A 23354-nucleotide genomic window follows, 5' to 3' on the forward strand; every position below is an offset into this window, starting at 1 on the left:
TCCTACTTTACAGATAAGGAAACAGTCTCAGGTGAAGGACTTGGGCTGTTGTCCAGTTCTTTTAACCCCTAATTCCTGTATAGTTTATCAGTAACCCAGCTGTTCTGAACCCTACTACCTTGAAGTATTTTGTTTCACTTGTAAATTTATTTTGGAGTATCTGGGTGTTTACTCCAGGTCCCGAGGCCTAGAATATGGTCTTCCTTGCCCATTAGAGATAACCTCTCTGAAATCTTGACATTTCTTTGCTTTTATGCCTCCCGGATATTCCAAGCACTCAGCATCTCAATGCCACCCAAGTTCAAAGAAACCGCTCCCCACCCCATGTTCCTTCCTGTCTTTCCGCTGAGTGCCAGGAAGGTCAACCACTTCCCAGAGTAAGGACCTGCTTATAACGCCCGGCACACATGCAGGCTGGCACAGAGTTGTGTAGTACTAACCTTACTGGTGTCAGTAGATCATTGCTGCCCATTAGAATATCTGTTACATCTGTGAGAGGCAAACTATAATACTACTAATCTCTTAATTTATTAAGAAAACATCTTCCTTCCAGTTTCTGTTTTAGGTTTTCTTCACCGCGTATATGCGAATGACTTTCGTTATGTGTGGGCCTGCATACATGTAGAATGCTTGAGAAAGCAGGACCTCAGTGTGGAGAAGTCCTGATGACAATGGATCCTTTCCATTTCCCAGGTGGTTTCTGAGCAGCTCTCACTGGGGGGTGTTCTGGCCTCTGTACTCTAATGCAGATCACTAGGCACTCATTTTCTCGTTCTTGACTTCTGTGTGGTACATTTTAGGACACTTTCAAGGTCACAGCAGAGCTTGCCTTTCAGTAGAGCCGTTGTTCCCAGCACAAATTAAGAAATGCCAGGTCATTTCCTCTCCTCTTTGCTGGACGGGGGAAAGCCTAAGATCATCCCTTGAATTCTGCCTGTTACACTTTAAACTACTATTTACTACCACGCTCTAGCAATGAAAGAAGAATTCATTTTCCCTGTTTCAGAGACAACAGAATAAGGTTTTTGCAGGCACAGGTGAGCAATCTCTGGGCTAATGACTGGATTAAGATATTTCTATATTGATTTTGACGGCCACAAGTGTTGACCATCCCCTTTATGGTTTATTATTTTCTGTGATCTTGGGAGAAGAGGTACTGGGCATGTATTTAAAATACATCCTTAGAACAAAAAGAAAAAAAACATTCAGGAACCTCTGGTTTACAAGTGTAAATATAAATGTATAACACATATGATCTATTCTCCAGGAAAATAAAAAAGTCTTTGGGAGATTAACCATTTGAGTCTCTTTCTCTGTATTAAATAGGAATAATAATGAGACTAGCCCCCAAATTTTACGTAATTATTTATCTTTAGGTGGTGGAAATAACAGGTGATTTTCTTTTAACTTTAAAAACGCTTTTCTATTTTTTTAAAGCGTCATATAATGAACATATATTTTCCTTAAAATTAGATTTTAAAGGTTTATCAAAGTAAGACACTTTTTTAGAAAGTAGACACAAGTAGCTTGGTTATTTGCTGTTGGCATGGCAGACCTATTGAGTCAGCCTCTTGAAAGGTGAGGAAGTTTTGTCATCTCATTTCTTTTGACAATTGTTGGAAAAAAAAAAAAAAAGAAAGAAAGAAAACCAAGATTTCCACACTCAGGTTTAGCCAGGAAAGCCCTTTTTAAGTGGAAATGTTTTGTTTTCTATTTTTACTCTTTTCTCCCTCACTTCCAAGGGATAAACATCCTAGACTACAGATGAGTGACAGTTGCTAAGCTTAGGCATTAGCAAGTTATAGCAGATAGAGGGTAGAAAGATAAGGAAGCTAGGTAGCATCCTACCGTGTTTCCCCGAAAATAAGACCTAGCTGGACACTCAGCTCTAATGTGTCTTTTGGAGCAAAAATTAATATAAGACATGGTCTTATATTACTATAATGTAAGACCAGGTCTATAATATAATATGGTATGATATGATATGATATGATATGATATGATATGATACAATATGATATAATAAATATAAAATATAATATAAAATACCAGGTCTTATATTAATTGTTGCTCCAAAAGACACATTAGAGCTGATTGTCCGGATAGGTCTTATTTTCGGGGAGACACGGTAGCACCTCCTGAATTGGATTTACCTGTGTCACTTCACATTTAGGTCTTTTTTGCTCTCCTAAACACCTTTTTTCTCCTAGGGAGTCCAGAATTTGGCTCTATTACACATAAGAAACCCAAATTTTAAATAGACCTAGCAAAAATAGGTCTAGCAAAAATAGACCTCGCCACTCTAACACACCTGTGACCTTGGCAGCTCAACCTTTACCCTCTCAGCCTCTTCCTATTCTCATTGGATAGGAGTACAAAGGGTCAAGACACCCTGTTTGGAAGAAGTGGGTGATGCCCATTTTCATAACCACCCAGTCAGTATTGACTATCGAATATGTGCGTGGTTGTTCTATTTCTTGTAACCAAAGCCAACACAGAAGATGTTTTATATACTTTATTGCCTCTAGTAATATCTGTGTTGTCATAATAAGAAGTTGACATATTTTGGCTCAGTTAACAGAAATTGAACACTTGAGCTTCTTGGATTCTTTCAAACTGACCTAAAATTATCTTCCTTTAATGGTTAAGGTTTGAAATGGTTGAGAAAGAACTAGTCTTTAGAAGAGGAGCATTAGGATTTATTTCTAAAATAAATCCTAGGTGTTGAAATGTTAAAATTTGAGAAGTAAATTCACTTATAAAGGGAAGTCACCATTCATTCACTTAAGATACCATTCTAAAACATGTAGTTGTTTTATTTTCACTTGCCCCTTCTTCCTAGCTCTTGAGTACAAAAATAAGGTGGCAATTAAAATAACTAAGAGTAAATTAAAGGGAAAAATCAGAAGATTAAGAGAGCACCCTTTCACAATATTTCATTAACGTAAACTAGCAGACTGTAGTTCTTAAGAGTAGTTCATACGGAACATTTCATCAGAACTACCCCTCTACCCACCTCCTCAAAAAAGAAGCCCAAATAAATTTACTTCTGATCTTAGCCATTGTGAAGTAGGAGGTTAATTTGTGATCACGTTATAGAAGGAGCAAAGACTTTGTGCTTTTGTTAAATATTAGCTGTAGAAATTTTATGTTAATACCAGATTTATAATTCAATCTGTGATGCTGAAAAGGTAAAGACTATTCTTTATAGTACATAAAATAAAATTCCCAAGTAAAGTATTTTTCACCTAAAATCATTCTCCTAAATAGACAAGTTAAAATACCAAAGGAGATTGGTCTAATGTAACAAAATGGTCTTTGTGAATTTTTAAAACATTTACATGCTCTTTCAGCTTTATAATTAAAATGCTTGATGAGGACATTTTTTTTTGTTTCGGCTTTTGTATATTGCCTGCTTGTTACTTTAATAATGCAAATTGTAGGTTCCGTATGTTTAGATATACGGGATCTCCAATTTATGCTCCAATTTAAACATTATATTGTATAATATAGAGAGGGTTTTTTAAAAAGATACACACATATATAAAATGATCTAGTAATACTTCACTTTCCTACTTTCTTGGAGATGGTACCAGGGCTGCCATCCATGTCAAAGAATGGCCCTTACCCCTTTTCCCAGTGCTTTCTACAGTTTTCTCCTGCTAACAAGCTTTATATCCTGCCTTCCTGGGATGTACTCCAGAACTAAACCATTCTCTGTGAACTGAAACCCAGACATACCAACCCCTAGCAATTACTGCCATCTCTGCCACAGGAAACATTAGAAGCTGTTTTCTGTTACCACTGACTTTTAGTTAACTCAGTTGACTTGCCATAATGTTGATATCTTTGTTTTTCTGTTGTGATAAAAAGTGCATTAATTAAATTTTATTATATCAATTACCTACTGTCTCTAAGAAATTACAAACTAGAAGTTATGAAGTTTTAACCAAAAGGTTTCAAAATTCTTATCTTCATATAAAGTGTATTTGTTTTGGGTCCAAAGCAATAGAGACTCTTGCAATCATTTTGATGAATGTCAGAGACTTTACTCTTGAATCTTCCAGCTCTTCCCAGTCAAGTCCCTGTTTCAGTTTTCCTCTTTTTCTCCTTACAGTGGACATTCGGGAGCAATAAAAATAAGAAGAAAGGAAAAGCCAGAAAAATAGAGAAGAAAGGAACCATGAAGAAACAGGCCAATAAAACTGCTTCTTCAGGCAGTTCAGACAAAGACAGTTCTGCTGAGAGCTCAGCCCCTGAGGAAGGTGAGCCACGCAGCCCAGACCCTGAGAGTGAATGCCCACTCTTGGCAGGTTGAAAGTGCAGCATCAGACATGACAGGGAAAGGTACCTGCATTACAGCAGTCCATAACATTTTCGGTGGTCCTTTGAGATTCTGAATGAAGCAAGAAAAACACATGTAATTCCGAAGGGTTAATGAGGCCCCATCCAGGAGTCCCTGCATCAGAATCTCAACTTTCTTTACCCTGAATGCCTTCCCTTCCCTTTTCCTTAGTTATTCATGGTCTGACTGAGGAGGAAAATCCATGAACAGGATATAAAACTCAGTAAAACATGTTCTTATTAGGAATTCACTAATCAACTTAATGACTAATTAAAACATTGATTTTTTTTTTTATTTAAATTGAGGAATATTGGGGAACTGTGTGTTTTTCTAGGACCCATCAGCTCCAAGTCAAAGTCGTCGTCGTTTTTCAATCTAGTTGTGGAGGGCCCAGCTCACTGGTCCATGTGGGAATCGAACCGGTGACCTTGGTGTTATGAGCACTGTGCTCTAACCAACTGAGCTGCCCCAACATTTATTTTTTTTAGTGCCAACTAATAAATGTAGAAGAAATGATAGTTTAAAAAAAAAATCACCATTTTTCAACCATCACAGTAATAATTGATTTATTCAAGAATTATCAACGAGTGTTAACCATTGGGTGAGTTTGTTGCGGAACAAGATGTTTCCACAGTCTAAAGCATCTTCCTATACTTACTAACTACAAAGAAGAAAAAGTGCCTATACAAAGGAGAAATCTGGGGGACACTGCCTTAACTTAATATCATTAGTAATAGAACAAACGTGTGAAAAGGACACAATCACTTAGGGAATATTTTTGCCAAAAATTCATAACTTGAATAGTTCTTGATGAAACCAACTAACCCAAATGGGGGACATTTGACAACTTGGCTATTTAAATTTGAATTAATTAAAAATTCAAATTCAAAATTGAGTGTCTCAGTTGCACAAGCCACATTTTAGTTGCTCAGTAGCCACATGATGGCCACTGTTCAGATAGAGAATATTTTCATCGTCACCTTACAAAATTCTGTTAGATAATTTTTAGGTTTATATTCTTCAAAAAAATTAAGTGGCATGAAAGATGAAACCAGACTGTTACAGATTAGAGGATACTAGAGAGACATAGCAACCAAATGCAATATGTGATCCTAGATTGGGTCCTTATTTGGCTGAAAAGTGGCTATAAATGACTGTATTAGAATAATTGGTGAAATTTAAATATAGACTGTATGTTAGATAATGGCATTGCATCAATGTTAAATTTCCTGCATTTGGTAATCGTGTAATTGGTTATGTAAGAAACTGTCCTTCTTAGGAGAAGTATTTAGGGGTGAAGGGTCACAATCTCTGCAGCTTACTCTCAGTTCAGTAAAATAAATAATAAAATTATATACATTATTTTATACATACAGAAAGTCAATTGGCAATGTTAACAGTGAGTGAACCTAAGTAGATCTATTCTTGCAATTTTTCTCTTTAGGTCTGCAATTTTTTCAAAATAAAAAAAGTTAACTTAAGAAGAACATGGAACATTTTTCTATTCTGGACTAGATTTCCCTAACCTATGTCTGCATCTGCCACAGGCAGACCAAGGACTGTTCCTAAGGGAGCTGAGATGGCCATAGGCCACTGTACCTGAAGAGCCAAGGAGTCATGATTAGCCACGCTGTGGGGTCACCTGTGGCCTCCGTCTTCTCCAGCAGAGTCTAATCTTGTGGTTGGGCCTTTGTTGCAGGTGAAGTGTCAGATTCTGACAGCAACAGCTCCTCCTCCAGTTCAGATTCAGATTCTTCCTCAGAAGACGAAGAGTTCCATGATGGCTATGGAGAAGACCTCATGGGGGATGAGGAAGACAGGGCTCGCCTGGAACAGATGACAGAGAAGGAGCGCGAGCAAGAACTGTTCAACCGCATAGAGAAGAGGGAGGTGTTGAAAAGGAGGTAAGGTTGTGCTTTCTTAAGGATAATGAAATAATTTTCCAAAATTCACATTTGGAGCCCTGCCTTGACAGGATTTAAGACTTGGAATTTATGCACCTGAAATTAACATAATATTGTATGTCAAATGTACTTTAATTAAAAAGAGCTTCACATTTCAGAAGACAAAAAAATGACTTGGAATTCACGAGTTAGGTATCTCACTATCCTTCCAGCATGGTTTTTGTATTTTTTTTAAAAAACTCAAATGTTAAATTGCTTTTCTTTTTTTAAATTATATTGGGGACTGTGTGTTTCTCCAGGGCCCATCAGCTCCAAGTAGTTGTCCTTTCATCTAGTTGTGGAGGGCGCAGCTCACTGGCCCATGTGGGAGTCCACCCGGCAGCCCTGCCATTCACAGCTCGCACTCTAACCAACTGGCCGCTCCTAAGTTGCTTTTTGATATTCAGAAGCTGCTTCAGTATTCTGAATTACTTCTGCCATAGTTAAACGGCAAAAGTTCTTTCCTATCTCCTAACAGAATTTCAAGGTAAAAATAAACTTAGATTTTGTCTTAGGAAATAATATAGTCCTCAGCACTAGGATCCTTCCCTAACTACCTAATATCATAAAAGAAAAATAGATGCATTTCTCAGGCAGCAGTTAGTTCCATTTCATTTGGGAGCCTATTTGTCCCTTCTGGAGACTGGATTAAGTATGGTGAGTTATCCTAGATAAGAATGTTTGGCTTTTGGTCAGCAGCAAGTAATAGACATTTGTTTTGAGTGTGAATGCTTCCAAGGTTACCTGTATTGGAACAAACAAGACTTAAGAAACAGTACCGGAGTTGCCAGATGGTTACGGATGCCTTCTAAAATTTGTATTTCTGAACTGTGGAGAGTATAACAGGAGGTTCTTATATACTGCCAATAGGATCCTATGGTAAAATCACCAAGTAGCTCAAAAGCAACGGTTGGTTTATCTAAAGCTTGGTTTTTATATTTTTCACCTTATGTGAATGAGGCAGTTGACTGAATCAGTGACTATTTTAGTGACTGGAAGAATGTTTACAGTGATGATAATTAAGAAAAGTTCTGGGCCGGCTTGGTGGCTCATGCGGTTGGAGCTTCGTGCTCCTAACTCCGAAGGCTGCCGGTTCAATTCCCACATGGGCCAGTGGGCTCTCAACCACAAGGCTGCCAGTTCAATTCCTCGACTCCCACAAGGGATGGTGGGCTCCGCCCCCTGCAACTAAGATTGAACATGGCACCTTGAGCTGAGCTGTCTCCCGGATGGCTCAGTTGGTTGGAGCGCGTCCTCTCAACCACAAGGTTGCCGGTTCGACTCCTAGGCTGTGCCCCCTGCAACGAGCAGCGGCAACTGGACCTGGAGCTGAGCTGCGCCCTCCACAACTAAGACTGAAAGGACAACAACTTGAAGCTGAACGGCGCCCTCCACAACTAAGATTGAAAGGACAACAACTTGACTTGGAAAAAATCCTGGAAGTGCACACTGTTCCCCAATAAAATCCTGTTCCCCTTCCTCAATAAAAAAAAAAATCTTTAAAAAAAAAGAAGTTCCAAGTCATTGACAGAAAATTGAGATTTTTTGTAGCTCATTTGTTTAGCTGCAAGACATGCAATAATGTAACTTAGAAATTTTCTCCATCTTTTTTACTTAATAAAGGTCTTTATATAGATCTCATTTAATTGTAATAATGATCTTTTTATATAAACACCATTATCATCCCATTTTATAGCCAGCAGCACCAGTAGTGAGATGTTCTTTTCAGTTAGATTCTTTACCTATTTGCTGCCTCTTTTTTTTTCAATAATTTTATTTTTTTAGATTTTTTTTTAAAACTTTTATTTATCTAAGTGTGTTTTTCCAGGACCCGTCAGCTCCAAGTCAAGTAGTTGTTTCAGTCTAGTTGTGGAGGGTGCAGCTCGCAGTGGCCCATGTGGGGGTCTAGCTGGCAACCTTGTGAAGAGAGCACCGCTCTAACCAGCTGAGCTAACCGGCTATCCCAATTTGCTACCTCTTTTTAAATTTTTTTTAAGGTGAGTGCAGGCAGCATAAAAGGTAGCTTAGCTGTAGAAAGAGCACTTACATTGTGAGACAGAAAGTCTAGGCTTCATTCAGATTCACAGTCCAGGTGATCTGAATTAGTCACTTTCCCTCTTCCTGCTCAGCTTCCTCCTTGGAGACTTGAGTAAGACTTGAGTGAGATGATATGTATAAGAATATTATGTAAATATAAGCTATTACTAACTTTTAAAATAATTTTATTGAGATATATTTTACATACTATAGAATCTACCCATTTAAAGTGTACAATTGAATGGTTTTTATATATTCACAAAGTTATGTAACTATCACCACAGTTAATTTCAGAATACTTTCATCACCCCGGAAAGAAACCCTGTACTCATTGGTCATTTCTCTATTTTTCTCTCAAGCCTACACAACCACTAATCTACTTTCTGTTTCTATAAATGTGCCTATTTCTGGACATTTTTCCATAAATGGAATCACATACATAGTTTTTTGTGGCTGGCTTCTTTTACTTAGCATATTTTTAAGTTTATACATGTAGCATATATTAATACTTCATTCCTTTTTATGCTGAATAATACTCCGTTGTTTATATACATCACATTTTGTTTATCCATTCATCTCTTGATTGACATTTGGGTTGTTTTCACCTTTTTGCTATTATGAACAGTTTGCTAATATGAATATTCATGTACAAATATTTGTGTGAGTACCTATTTTCAGTTCTTTTGGGTGTATACTTAGTAGTGGAATTGCTTGATCACATAGTAATTTTATGGTTAGCTTTTTGAGAAACCACCAAACTGTTTTACACTGCCCCTGCACCGCTTTACATTCCCACGAGCAATGTATACGGGTTCCAGTTTCTGCATATCCTTGCCAAGACTTATTTTCTTTTTTTGAGAATAGCTATCCTAGTGGATGTGAAGTGTATCTCATTGTGATTTTGATTTGCATTTTCCTATTGACTAATGATTTTGAACATATTTTCATATTCTTGTTGGCCATTTATATTTTTCTTTGGAAAAATGTGTGTGCAAGTCCTTTTCCCATTTTTTAACTGGCTTACTTGTCTTTTCGTTGTTGATTTTTTTTATATATAATCTGGTTACTAGACCCTTATCAGATACATGATTTGCAAATATTTTCTCCCATTCTATAAGTTCTGTTTTTCACTCTCTTGATAGTGCTGTTTGATGCACAGAAAACTTAATTTTGATGAAGTACAATTTATTTTTTCTTTCCTTGCCCAAGCTTTTGGTATCTTATCTCAGAATCTGTTGCCAAATCCACGGTCATAGATTTACCCCTATATTTTCTTGTAAGAGTTTTATAGTTCTAACTCTTATATGTAGGTCATTGATCCACCTTGTAAGTGGTGTAAGGTTGGGATCCATCTTCATTCTTTTGTATGTAGCTATTCAATTGTCCATTTGTGGGTTTATTGACTCTGAATTCTCTCCCATTGATCTATATATCTGACCTTATGCCGGTACCATATTGTTTTGATTACTGTAACAATGTAGTCAGTTTTTAACTTGGGAAATGTGAGTCCTCCAACTTTATTCTTCTTTTTCAAAATTGTTTTGTCTAAATGGGGCTCTTTGCATTCTCATGTGAATTTTAAAATCAGATAGTCATATCTACAACAACAAAAAAAGCCGCTGGGCTTTTTATAGGAATTGTGTTAACTTGTAGATCAAATTTGGGAGTATTGTCCCCTTAACACTATTAAGTCTTTTAATCCATGAACATAGTGTCTTTCTACCTCTTTAGGTATTCTTTAATTTTTTCAACAATGTTTGAAGGGTTTTGCTGTAAAAGTCTAGCACTTGTTAAATTTATTCCTGAAGATTTTATTATTTTGGATGCTATTGTAACTGGAATTGTTTTCTTTGTTAATTTCACGTTGTTCATTGCAAGTATATAGAAATGAAATTAATTTTTGTATATTGGTCCTATATCCTGCAACCTTGTTGAGTTCATTTATTAGTTTTAATAGTTTTTAGTGGCTTCCTTAAGATGTTCTATATATATAAGATCATGTGATCTGCAAAAAGAGTTAAATTTTACTTCTTCCTTTCCAATATGGATTCTTTTATTTATTTTTCTTGCCCTCTAGTACCACGTTGAATAAAAATGGTGAGAATATACCATTTTTTGGTCCTGATCTTAGGGGGAAAACATTCAGTCTTTCACCATTAAGTATTATGTTAGCTGTGAGTGTTTTATAGATGGCTTTCTATCAGTTTGAGGAAGTTCCCTTCTGTTCCTAGTTTGTTGAGAGTTTTTATCAAGACAGGGCGTTGGATTTTGTTAAATGCTTATTCTGTGTGGAAACAGACATCGTGTGGTTTTTGTACTTTATTCTATTAATATGGTATATTAAAATGACTGATTTTCTTACATTGAACCAACCTTGCATTTCTGGGATAAATCCTGCTTGGTCATCATCTCTTTTATAAGATGCTGGATTTAGTTCACTACTATTTTTTTGATTTTTGCATCAGTATTCTTAATGAATGTTGGTCAATATTTTTCTGTTCTTGTGATGTCATTGTCTGGTTTTGGTATCAGAATAATACTGGCCTCATAAGATGAATTGAGAAGTGTTTCCTTCTCTTCTATTTTTTGGGAGAGTTTGTGAAGAATTGGTATTAAGTCTTTAAATGTTTGGCAGAATTCTCCAGGAAAGCCATCTGGACCTGAGCTTTTCTTTGTGGGAAGTTTTTAAATTACTAATTCAATCTCTTATTATAGGTCTATTCAGATTTTTCTATTTCTTCTTGAGTCGTATTCTTGGTGGTTTATGACTTTCTAGAGATGTTTTCCATTCCATCTAAATTACCTAACTTGTTGCCATACAATTGTTCGTAGTGTTCCATATTATCTTTTTTATTTCTGTAAGGTTAACAATGATGTCTCCTCTTTCATATCTTTTTTTTTTTAAGATTTTATTGGGGAAGGGGAACAGGACTTTATTGGAGAACAGTGTGTACTTCCAGGACTTTTTTCCAAATCAAGTTGTTGTCCTTTCAATCTTAGTTGTGGAGGGCGCAGCTCAGCTCCAGGTCCAGTTGCCGTTGCTAGTTGGAGGGGTCACAGCCCACCATCCCTTGTGGCAGTCAAACGGGCAACCTTGTGGTTGAGAGCCCACTGGCCCATGTGGGAATTGAACCGGCAGCGTTCAGAGTTACGAGCATGGAGCTCTAACCGCCTGAGCCACCGGGCTGGCCCCTCATACCTTATTTTTGTAATTTGCGTCTTTTCTCTCTTTTTTCTTGGTCAACCTAGCCAGTGGTTTGTCAATTTTGTTGATCTTTTCAAAGAACCAACTTCTGGTTTCATTGATTATATTGTTTTTGTAGTCTTGTGTTTCATTAATTTTTGCTCTAATCCTTATTATTTTTTCTGCTTGTTTTACAACTAGTTTGCTTTTATTTTTCCATTATTTTAAGGTGTAGGTTAAGATACTGATTTGAAGTCTACTTTGTTAATATAGGCATTTACAGCTATATATTTTCCTCTAGGCACACACTGCTTTAGCTACATCCTATAAGTTTTGATATGTTGTGTATTCATTTTCAATCATCTCAAATTATTTTATAATTTCCTTTGTGATTTCTAAATGGATATTTAGGATTGTGTTGTTTAATTATTAACTGTTTAAAAAGGAGTAAGTTTATAACAGTGCACCTGTATCTCATATTATAAAAGTACATTAACAATCTTATCAAGTGAAAAGGACATAAAAAAATTTTAAGTACTGTGTTAACTAAGTAAAAAATTTGAATATTGTGGTTATTTTAGAGTGTTATAAGAGTTTAAGGTGTAATATATTTCTTTATCCCATCCATAAAGTTCCTTAAATTCACCAAAAAATTTTATAAAAGCCTGATTTTTGTTATTAGGAAGGGAGCCTAGATTACATTTGTTATATATACATTTGTTATTACATTTGTTATTCATTTTTCCTAATGAAAAAAGATTGAAAGCAATCTGATTCAAATGCAACCTTTGTCTTCAGTACCTTAAAAGTGTGACTGTGGCTTTCTGTGGCTTTGTTCTATTTCTAATGGAACGTTATTGGAATTGATTTAAAAATCAACTATTTTCTTCTATTATGTGAAGGTTGAGGAAGAGCTGTGTGGTACCAACAGGATATAATAGTATCCCAAACTTTTTTCCCTTATTTTAAGTCTATTCCAACTTATAATGCTTATAAGTACTTTTGGTGTACTTATATTCCATGTTTTTATGGTAATTATAAGGTACATTGGAGTTTCTTGCAGGAAGCCAAAATGTTTATTAACTCTTTCCCCCTACTTCCTTTCTCCTATCTATTTGAAATCAGTCTTTACAATTATTTCATTGCCATTTAAAAATGGAACAAATATTTTTTAACCAGATTTGAAATAAAGAAAAAACTGAAAACAGCCAAAAAGAAAGAAAAGAAAGAAAAAAAGAAAAAGCAAGAAGAGGAGCAAGAAAAGAAGAAGCTGACACAGATTCAAGAATCTCAGGTAGGAAATTCAGTGGTCCTCATTATCCAAATAGTGAAACTTCTGTTTTGAGTATATGTGTGTATGTCTGTATGCGCATGTGTGTGTGCATTTATATAAAAGATGGGTTTGTGTTAAGCAGCCTAGGTCAGTTAGTGCAAAACTATTATGTGCCGTCTTCATCTTGTACATTTCATTAATCCCTGGACATAATCATTTCGCCATTCACTGTGCTGTTTAATTCCTTGGGAATTCTTCACTGTCGTCTGCATTTACAAAGCAGCTAATACGTGAACAGCCTTTAAGGGACAGGTGGTAAACATCCTGTCCCAGGTAGCCAGGTTGGTTATGGTGTTGACTCAGGTGTGTGTCATCCTGGCCTTGGTAGTAAATATAGCTGGAAAACTTAGTCATCTCTGTATTTACCACTAAAAGCTTTGTTGACAATATCAACAAATATGAGCCATGATTTGGGCTGCCCTTCCCAAAAGTGCTTATTCCTGTAATTCTTAGGCTTTGTAAGATAAGGGCTGCTTTTACTGCTCTGTCCTCTTTGTCCACAAGAGGATGCTCTCTACCTTTAAACAAGTTTCAGTTTCTGCAGCCACTATAGATAAGAACTGAATGATTAATCGTCGCGTATAGAAAATCTTACCATCAGCCCTTGGTAAAAAGAGCCATCCTATGTATCTTTCTCTTCCCAGGTAACATCCCACAACAAGGAACGGCGTTCCAAACGGGATGAGAAATTAGATAAGAAATCTCAAGCCATGGAGGAGCTAAAAGCAGAGCGAGAAAAACGGAAGAATAGAACAGGTGAGTGGGGAAAATGTAATGGTTGCTTTGTGTCTTTGATCATATGATTTGACTTTTGTGCCGGTTTTTATTTTTTTCCCTTTACTATGAGGAATTTCAAACACATAACAGAGTACAGTATAATTTGTAGTTAGAGCTAGAAAATTGGACAAATTTGGATTTGTTCTTTTTCTATTTTGTTCTTTGGTTGTTTAGGAAGGTAAATAAGTTTTAGGTGGTAGTATATACTACCATCAGGAGACACATAATAACTGCTTGTCTCTCATTTTGTGATATTACCAGCTCTCACTTAGCTTTTACCACAATAATGTGAAATAACAACCTGACCCAGACTCAGAGAAACAATCATTTGTTCCTGCTCATGCATCAGCAGTTCAGCTGGGATTGTCCTCTGGCCGCAGTTTAGGACTAGGTCTATTCTAGGTTCCACCTATCTCCCTCCAGTATACCCAAACCACATTCTTCTGGTGATAGCAGAAGTGTAATAAGGACAAGCAGAAACATGAGACGCCTCTTAAGGCCTAGACTTGGAATTGGTAGTGTCAGGTGTGTCCACATTCCATGGGCCAAAGCAAGTGACATGACCAAGCCCAACATTAATGGCTAGGAGGAACAGCTGAGTCACATGGCAAACAAAGGGCATGGGTACAGAGAAGGGTGAAGAATTGGAAAAAGTAATCTGTTCTACCTCAGCAGCTGTTGATAGTCATGACCTAGATCATTTCATTCATTAGGAGTTGTGCAATGGTGATATTCTAATCCAGCATTCTTTCTTCATTTATTATCTGATCTATTTCTATAAAGAGAAACTTTTCTTTAATTTAGTTAGCACCAGGTACCTTTTGTGTAGAAAAGGCAGAATAAATGCTTGTTGTTGTTGTTGTTGTTTTTCCTTTACTAGTTTTCAAAAGAATGAAATAGTTTTTTAACTTCCAAAGGTGACCAGTGAGGTTTGTTGGGTTTTTTTTAATATCCTTGTGAATTCACGGATTTTAAGATACTTTGTATTTTTCAATCCATTGCAGTTATTATTTTTGAGACTCATATTGTCCCATCTTGAACCAGTTAGTAGATTGAGTCCTTTTGACATGAGACCTCAGTCGTCTTTAATAGCTTTCTTGCTTTCTGGATCTGGAATCAGCCATTTCTCCAAGGAACGCTGGTTCCTTTTTTATGGGAAACTGTATTTAGACACCACAGTCTACAGACAAGGAGCACACAGGGTAATGAGTTGGATGTTATGTCTAAGCCTTCTCATTGTACAGAGAGCTAGGATTTATTTTTTTTAAAAGGATAAAATTTATCATTAGCCTCATGCTGATAAGTCCATTTCAAAATCAGGATCCCAAGGATTTTTGTCTTTTTTGTTTTATTTTTATAACAACTTTATTGAGATATAATTAAGGTACTATACTATTTACTCTAAAATAAAACAAGGCAATGGCCTCTAGTATGTTCATAGAGCTATACAATAAAACTCAATGGGTTTTAGGATGTTTCATTACCCTAAAAAGAAACCCCGTATCTCCTAGCCACCTACCCCAGACCTATCATCCCCCAGCCCTAGGCAACCACTAATCTACTTTCTATCTCTTTAGATTTGCCTATTCTGGACATTTCATATAAATGGAATCATACAATATATGGTCTTTTGTGCCTGGCTTCTTTCATTTAGCGTAATGTTTTCTAGCTTCATCCATGTTTTAGCATATATCAATACTTCCTTTTTGTGTCTGAATAATATTCCATTGTATGGGTAAATATCCATTCACCTCGATAGACATTTGTGTTATTTCCACTTTTTTACTATTTTGAATAATGCTGCTATAAATATGTGTGTAAGTTGTTGGGTAGACGCATGTTTTTACTTCTCTTGAGTATATACTTAGGAGTGGAATTGTTGAAGCATATGGTAGGTAACTCTAGGTTTGACCTTTTGAGAAACTGTCAGACTGTTTTCTTCACCATTTTGCATTCCTGCCAGCAATGTATGAGGGTTCCACTTTTTACCCATCCTCACCAACATTTGATAATTGTCGTTTTGATAGTAGCCATCCTAGTGCACATGAAGTGGTATCCCATTGTGGCTTTGATTTGCGTTTTCCTAATGATGTTGAGCATCTTTTCATGCGCTTATTTGCTATTTGGATAACTTCATTGATGAAATGCCTATTCAAATCTTTTGCCCTTTTTCCCCCCCATTTTTTTTTATTTTTATTATTATTATTTTTTAATTTCCCCCCATTTTTTAATCAACTTCTTTTTGTTATTTTTGAATTGTAGGAGTTCTTTATATATTTTGAATATTAATCCTTATCATATATCTGATTTGCACATATTTTTTCCCATTCTATAGTCTTTTCACTCTTGACAGTGTCATTTGATACATAGAAGTTTTTAATTTTGATGAAGTACAATTTACCTTAATTTTTTTTCTTTTGTTGCCTGTGCTTTTGGTGTCATAGCCAAGAAATTATTCCAAATCCAGTGTCATGAAGCTTTTCCTGTGTTTTCTTTTCAGAATTTCATTATAGTTTTAGCTCTTGTATGTAATTCTTTGATCCATTTTGAGCTAATTTTTATATATGATATATGTGGTGGGCTGATGTACTGGAAAACTTCTCTCTGTCTCTCTCATTTTTCGCATGTGGGATACCTAGTTTTTCCAGCACCATTTTGTTTGAAAAGATTGTTGTTTCCCCCCTGAATTGCCTTGACGCCCTTGTTGAAAATAATTTGACCATATATGCAAAGGTTTATTTCTGGGCTTTCTATTCCATTGGTTTATAGAGTGCCTTTCCAATGGTTATATTTTAAACTCGCTTGTTATAGTTCCTTTTTGTGTAGTGGTACCATCAAATTAATACTCTTTCATTTTGCATGTGATGTGTATACATGACTTTGTATTATTATTTTGTTACATGATTATATAAAACAGTGTTCCAAAGTCAAATCTACTGAACAAGGTTGTTCAAAAAGTTTAACTTTTATATACTTTCTATTTCATTCCTTGCCTTCCTCCCATGATAGGTAACCATTTAAAAAATTTTTTATATCGTTTTCCTTTTTTCTAAACTAAAGGACACAGATTCACCTTCTGTCTCAGATTAATGGTAGCACACTATACACACTTTTCTCTGCTTTGCTTTTATCACTTAACTGTATATCCTAGAAATCACTCCTTAGTTTTGTGAGGAACAGTGGTTGATAAACTACCTTTTTGTAAATAAAATTTTATTGGAATACAGTGATGGCCATTTGTCTCATAATTGTCTATAGCTGTTTTCTGTCTACAGCAACAAAAATGAGTAGTTGAGACAGTTACCATATCAAGTTTTCCTCAAAGATTCTCTAAAAACATCATAAACAACTTTCCCCTTCTTTCCTGCCCGTCTTCAGGTGGCTTGAGTGCAGTAAAAGACAACTGTCAGTAGAGTTGGTGACCCTTTCTGCCCACTTAGCTATAATTTCCCAGCCCTTTTTTGTCCACTGGGGCAAAGTAAACGTTTCCCCTTTCTTTTTAGCTGAGCTCCTTGCCAAAAAACAGCCATTAAAAACCAGTGAGGTGTACTCTGACGATGAGGAGGAGGAAGAGGATGACAAGTCCAGTGAAAAGTCCGACCGCTCGTCCCGAACGTCATCATCCGATGAAGAAGAAGAGTAAGCAATGCACATTTTGGTCTAATATTTAGGACAGATGGGTTCTTAGAGGAGAAGCTTAGTGCAGTTTCCAGAATCGCCATGTGGGCTGTGAATTTTGTTCAGTTGAGTACCCTGAATTGTTGAGCTGCGTTTCCCAGTACATCGGCCCCAAAATGTGGCTCTTGACCTATACCGCTGGACATTTCATGTGGGCCCAGCAGGTACAAACTGACTTCATGTCACCCTCACATTGGCCAGGAGCTTCCATTAGTTTTCTTACTGATAGGTTATCTGGGATGGCAGCCTTATTCAAGACAGTTCACACCACTGATTAGGAATACGAGTCTGTTGTTACTCTTTCCTATTGATTCATTTATTTCTCCTACTGCCTTAAATGCATGTATCTTGGTTGTGTTAAGTTTTAAGAAGTTGGTATTATTTATCTTGATTGCTTTTTATGATGAACACTTTTCCTAGTGCCCGTTGTTCCTCACAGGAAAGAAGAGATCCCTCCAAAGTCACAACCAGTCTCCTTACCCGAAGAGTTGAATCGGGTTCGATTGTCACGGCATAAGCTAGAACGTTGGTGTCACATGCCCTTCTTTGCTAAAACTGTCACAGGATGTTTTGTACGGATTGGCATTGGAAACCACAACAGCAAACCAGTTTACCGGGTTAGTGTTTTCTTGCTTTGGACAATTGTCCATGTTTTAAATGTAATGGTTCTCGACTGGGAGTAGGAACTACTGAACAAATTTGTCACTCTTCTGCCACCATTGATGGGAAAATAGACTTCAATCAGTATGCCCCTAGAATAATGACAGTTTAAGGTAACCAAGGATCGTGCATGACCTGAAGTATTCATTGTGAGTTACATAATCTAGAAGCTTGCTCATATGAAAAATAAATACAGTAAGTGCTCACTAAACTTCATCAGCAGGTTCTTGGAAATTGCGACTTTAAGTGAAACAACGTACAACAAAACCAGTTTACCACAGGCTAATTGATATAGACGAGAGTTAAGTTCCTATGGCATATTTCTGGTCAAAAAAATCAGCAAACTTATAAATAGAGATCTCAAACACTTCTAATACTAAACATTGAAATACTCGTAAATTTGAGTTATACATACATTTAAGAAAGATTAATAAAACAACCTCCAGTTTTAGGATCATGAGTGGCTGGAGCCTGTCCCAGTAGCTCCGAGCATAAGGGGAGATTCCGCCCTGAACAGGACACCCTTCCATCACAGGGTTCTCTCTCTCTCTCAGACTAGGACAATTTACACACACCGATTCACCTCACATGCACATCTTTTGAATGTGGGAGGAAACTGGAGTTCCCAGAGAAAACCCATGCAGACATGGAAAAAACATGCAAACCACACAGACAATGGCCCGGACTGGGAATCTTTTTTTTTTCTTTTCCTTATAACACTACAACAAATGACATTACTCGAGGACCTGCTGTAAATGAAAATATTCCATGTTACATATTAAGTGACTTTTAGAACAGGGAATATATTGAGGTTGTAAAAAAAAAACCACAAAACCCTCCAATCAAGTAGAGGTTATTTTGTGGGTTTCAGCGCTGCTTCTGTGGTCTGATTAACTAGAACATAGCTATTTGATTTTTTTCATTTTGTGTGTGTTTGTTTTTGTTCTGGGCTGTATGGTTTTAACAGGTGTTTACCTCCTCCTCTGAGGAGCAGCCATACCATGTCCCAGAAAGCTCGGCAACAGAAACTGACCTCCGTGGTCTTCACATTTGGTTGATAAAGCTGACCTCTGAAATCCCAAGTACATCCCCATAGGAAGGTATAATTAAATTGGAGGGGAAGCTTCTAACGAGCCCCACCAGGCTGACTGCCTCCTCTCCTGATGCTTGCTGACTCTGGCACAGGGCTCCTCATGCTTGGCCATCAGTTCTAAACCCGAGGAAGGTGGCAGAACAGCATTCAGCTGTGGGCTCCTCTCACTCATCTGTATTCAGGTAGACAGAACCAAGGAGAGTGGTGTGGGAGCTCTGTTTCTGATTGTTGTCTCTGTCCTTTCACTTAGGTTGCTGAGATCACAGGTGTTGTGGAAACTGCCAAAGTTTACCAGCTTGGTGGCACCAGAACAAACAAAGGGCTACAACTACGGTAGGAGAGGTGCTTCTGTGGCAGCTTCTGCTCCCTCTGCAAATAGTCCCTGCCTGTGTGGGTGTTATTCTCTCTTAGTGTGATGGTTTTAGGGGACTTGGAGGGAAACTTATATTCTGCCATTGCTTCTAGGGAAAGTGGGATATATCTCTGTCATAGGGGAAATCAGACATATGAAGTGGTAAGATATATAAAAGATAGAAGTCAGGTTGTGAGACCCCCTCCTCCCAGAGCCCCACAGGCATTTCCTGAGCATGGTCAGGAGGCTTGCTTCTGATCCTTGCTTTGCCACCAACCAGCTCTTTGGCAAGTCAGGTCACCTTTCTGGACTTAGTTTCCTTTTCCATACCGTGATATTTACTGAATGCCTGCTATGTGCCACTGTTCTAGGCATCAGGATAGAGGCAAGAACAAAATAGACACACAAAAATCCTTGCCTTCTTGGAGCCTGAAAATTCTAAAGCCCCATATAGGAAGGAATAAAAGCAGTTTGCTGTGATCACTGCAAATAGCAGGTAATAGACACAGCTCTACCACAGCCTAAGTTGGTCTCTGTGGAGTCTCCGTTCCCTTTTCCCATCCCCATCATCTCTCCTGGTCTGTTTAAAAAGAACCAGTTGGAGTGGGCAATGGCCATGGCATGCAGCAAGTGACTGTCCCTACCGTGTTTCCCTGAAAATAAGACCAGGTCTTATTTGCTCCAAAAGACGCATTAGGGCTTATGTTCAGGGGATGTCATCTGAGAAATCTCGCTAGGGCTTATTTTCTGGTTAGGTCTTATTTTCAGGGAAACACGGTGGGAGAATGGCACTGATTCACTTAATTCTGCCAGCACAGGGGTCAGTAGAAAGTTACTGTTCTTCCTCGGTAGGGAATAGTTTCCTTGTTTTTCAGATATCTGTATAAATAATATTTCATATTCTGGATGCCAATTGACTATGACAAATTTTATTGTAAATGTTCTTTTGAAGTACTGGCCAAGTCCATTTGGTTCCAGTGCTAGCTTTGCTTAATTCTGGCTGCCCATTAGAACAACCTAGGAGGTTTTATTTGTTTGTTTAATTTCGGTGCCTGGTTCCTACTCCCAGAGATTCTGATTCAGCTAATCTACAGTGATGCTTTGGCATTGGAGTTTTCATAAATCTCCCTAGATAATAGGGCAGCCAGGATGGAAAACCACACAGATAGGAGTACACAGTCTGGTAGGGTTGCTTTGCTGGTACTGCAGTCAATATACCCATTATTGGAGATGCTGTCTCTTTTTTTTATGTAGACATGGCAATGACCAACGAGTGTTCCGCCTAGAGTTTGTCTCAAATCAAGAATTCACTGAAAGCGAATTCATGAAGTGGAAAGAAGCAGTAAGTGCACCTAGCAGTCGTTCACAGAAACTGAGAATATCTCTTTCCAAAATCTCTCGTTAATAACCTTTTATCTTGGTTTGGTCCAGATGTTCTCTGCTGGCATGCAGTTGCCCACTCTAGATGAAATCAATAAGAAGGAATTATCTATTAAAGAAGCTCTTAATTATAAATTCAATGACCAAGACATTGAAGAGGTAAGAAACCTGGTACCCCAGAGCCCAGAGGTTCATCAAGAACCAGTGTTAGAGAAGAGCATGACTTTCTTTTCATTCCCTATATTTTGATGCCTTTAGCATGAGGATGAGGATGAGGGAATACTGATACTGCCTCTTACTGCTTATAGTTTATCAAGATTTTTTTTATATGTTCTCATCTGAAGTCATAGGCTAAAGCGTATTTAGGGTTTAGGAATCTGTTTTATGCTAGGCTTGGTCCTTCAGTAGTTTCCTTTCTCCAAAACATGTTGGTAAAATTGTTTGATCTCTGTTCTCTTGGACAGTGGCTAGCCTTACAGTACCAGGCCCTTGGGCTGCTGCTGTTTATTGGTGCATGTTCCTTCAGAGTGTCCCAGAAGACTCTCCGTGACCCCGGAAGCAGCATAGTATCCCTTGGAATGAACTCGCTCGCTCTCTGGGGCATGGCACAGCTATAGGAAGAGCAGCCCCCTTTTAACTAGCTGCTTGCGTCCAAAATGGGCTCACTTAGCCGGTCTACAAAATAGTTTAGGAATACCTCACTGCTGGTATCTCCTCTCTGGTACAGATTGTAAAAGAGAAAGAAAGGTTCAGGAAAGCTCCACCCAACTACGCTATGAAGAAGACTCAGCTGCTAAAGGAGAAGGTAAGGACTTTTATTTGAACCTCTTTCCCTGTCCTATAAGGATATGTGGAAATTGAATTTGTTCACCCTCTGCCAAGTTAGTGGTGGCAGGATATTCTTTTCTATAAATTGAAACTGACCTTGCTTGTTCCATTCTCCTTACTTTCTAGTTACTTTAGTTTCATGTGTAATCACATAGACCCCAGGGTAGTGTCAGCACTGGGTTTGGACAGACAACTAATACTGCCAAGCCCAGCTGCAGTGGGTGGTTCTCCATTCTTCACATCAGGGTGGTGTGAGCCATGTTGGGGTAAGTTAGCCTTATGGGGCCTGGGTTCTAAGGTTAATGTTACACATCCCTGCTACCAGGGACCCAGAGCCAGGTAGTTGCATGGGAAGGTGTTACTACTATAATAAAAAGTATACCTTGCATTTATAAAGTTTGTTCTCAGTACTCTTTCACCTCTCCTGTCATCTGTTCATCACGTAAAATATCTTGCCTATGCTGCAAGTCAGGGTACACTTGTACAGAGCCAGGCCTCGCCCAAAACCCACTCTTCTGTCTGTGCAGGCCATGGCTGAGGACCTGGGGGACCAGGATAAGGCCAAACAGATCCAAGACCAGCTGAATGAGCTGGAGGAGCGGGCAGAGGCCCTGGACCGCCAGCGGACCAAGAACATATCTGCCATCAGGTGTGGTACAGAGCCTGTCTTGATTGAGCTCCTATCCTTGGCCCACGGCCCTCACCCGGATTGCAGGCGAGCCTCTGGCCTTGTGCAGGTGCTGCACTGGGTCCACATAGCTCCCAGCTCAGGGCTCCGTGCTTCCCTCCCTCCTTCACAGCCCACTGACGCATTCCTCTTATTCACCCCCAGTTACATCAACCAGCGGAACCGGGAGTGGAACATTGTGGAGTCTGAGAAGGCCCTGGTGGTGAGTAAGACAGCTTTATCCGGATCACTGAAAATAATTTCAGTTAATCAAATGCTATGAAATCTCTGCATTTTGCTTGAGTTTATTTTTTAAATTATTGAAATAACCTGTACACTCAATATATACATACTCTCTCTATGTGTGCACATGCACCCATACAATTTATAATGAAAAGCGGCAGTCTTCCGCCCTGTCTTACCCCTCTCCATCCTTAGATTATACTCCACAGTACTCATTTTTATCAGTTTCCAGTTTTCTTTCTTCGGGTTGTTGCCCCCATATCTTCCCTGGTGTTCTTGAAGGGAAAAAGATGATAAACAGCTTTTGACTTTTTTCAGGCCCTTGCAAAGACTGTTATTTATATGTAAGCTTATGATGCTTGCGCGGGGGGAGGGGAGATACGGTTCTGTAATTCATGCTATCTGTTTCAGGCTGAAAGTCACAACATGAAAAACCAACAGATGGATCCCTTTACCAGGCGGCAGTGCAAACCTACTATCGTGTCTAATGTGAGTGCCGAAAGAGGACGTTTTTAGTTAGGACCTAGATTCTGGGACATAAAATGAATTCCATGAGGAGATTAATAAAGAAGTTAAAAATAATGTTCAGTCTTAGTGGGATTTGCCTGCCTCAAACTCTTGGGTCTGGATTCTTCCTTTTTTATCTTGCTATAGGACATACAGGTAGTAAAAACCTGGCATGGATTTATAGAAACCTGTGAACTAAACCCTCTGTGCCGCGGTGGGTTTACCAGTGCTACAGACATTAGGACTGTGTAGGGTGGGTCGCCTACCCAGGGCCTGCCTGGGCTGGGCTGGGCTTCAAAGCTTTTAATTGCCTCCTCTTGCTGCCTT

At 38.1% G+C, this 23354-nt stretch overlaps 1 protein-coding gene across 1 annotated transcript in view; it reads left to right on the forward strand.

Moving 5' to 3' along the window:
• The window catches only part of RTF1 (RTF1 homolog, Paf1/RNA polymerase II complex component), a 43858-nt gene that overhangs the window by 17029 nt on the left and 3475 nt on the right, over positions 1–23354 (forward strand). The window contains exons 3-15 of the mRNA XM_081049856.1: positions 4118–4265; positions 6045–6249; positions 12689–12803; positions 13487–13598; positions 17123–17258; positions 17737–17914; positions 19301–19383; positions 20657–20744; positions 20834–20941; positions 21510–21587; positions 22138–22259; positions 22443–22500; positions 22932–23009. Of these exons, the coding sequence (XP_080905982.1) occupies positions 4118–4265; positions 6045–6249; positions 12689–12803; positions 13487–13598; positions 17123–17258; positions 17737–17914; positions 19301–19383; positions 20657–20744; positions 20834–20941; positions 21510–21587; positions 22138–22259; positions 22443–22500; positions 22932–23009 (1509 nt within the window). The remainder of the gene's footprint in view (positions 1–4117; positions 4266–6044; positions 6250–12688; positions 12804–13486; positions 13599–17122; positions 17259–17736; positions 17915–19300; positions 19384–20656; positions 20745–20833; positions 20942–21509; positions 21588–22137; positions 22260–22442; positions 22501–22931; positions 23010–23354) is intronic.

This window comes from Rhinolophus hipposideros (genome assembly GCF_964194185.1).
Source record: "Rhinolophus hipposideros genome assembly, chromosome: 5".
Lineage (NCBI taxonomy): Eukaryota > Metazoa > Chordata > Mammalia > Chiroptera > Rhinolophidae > Rhinolophus > Rhinolophus hipposideros.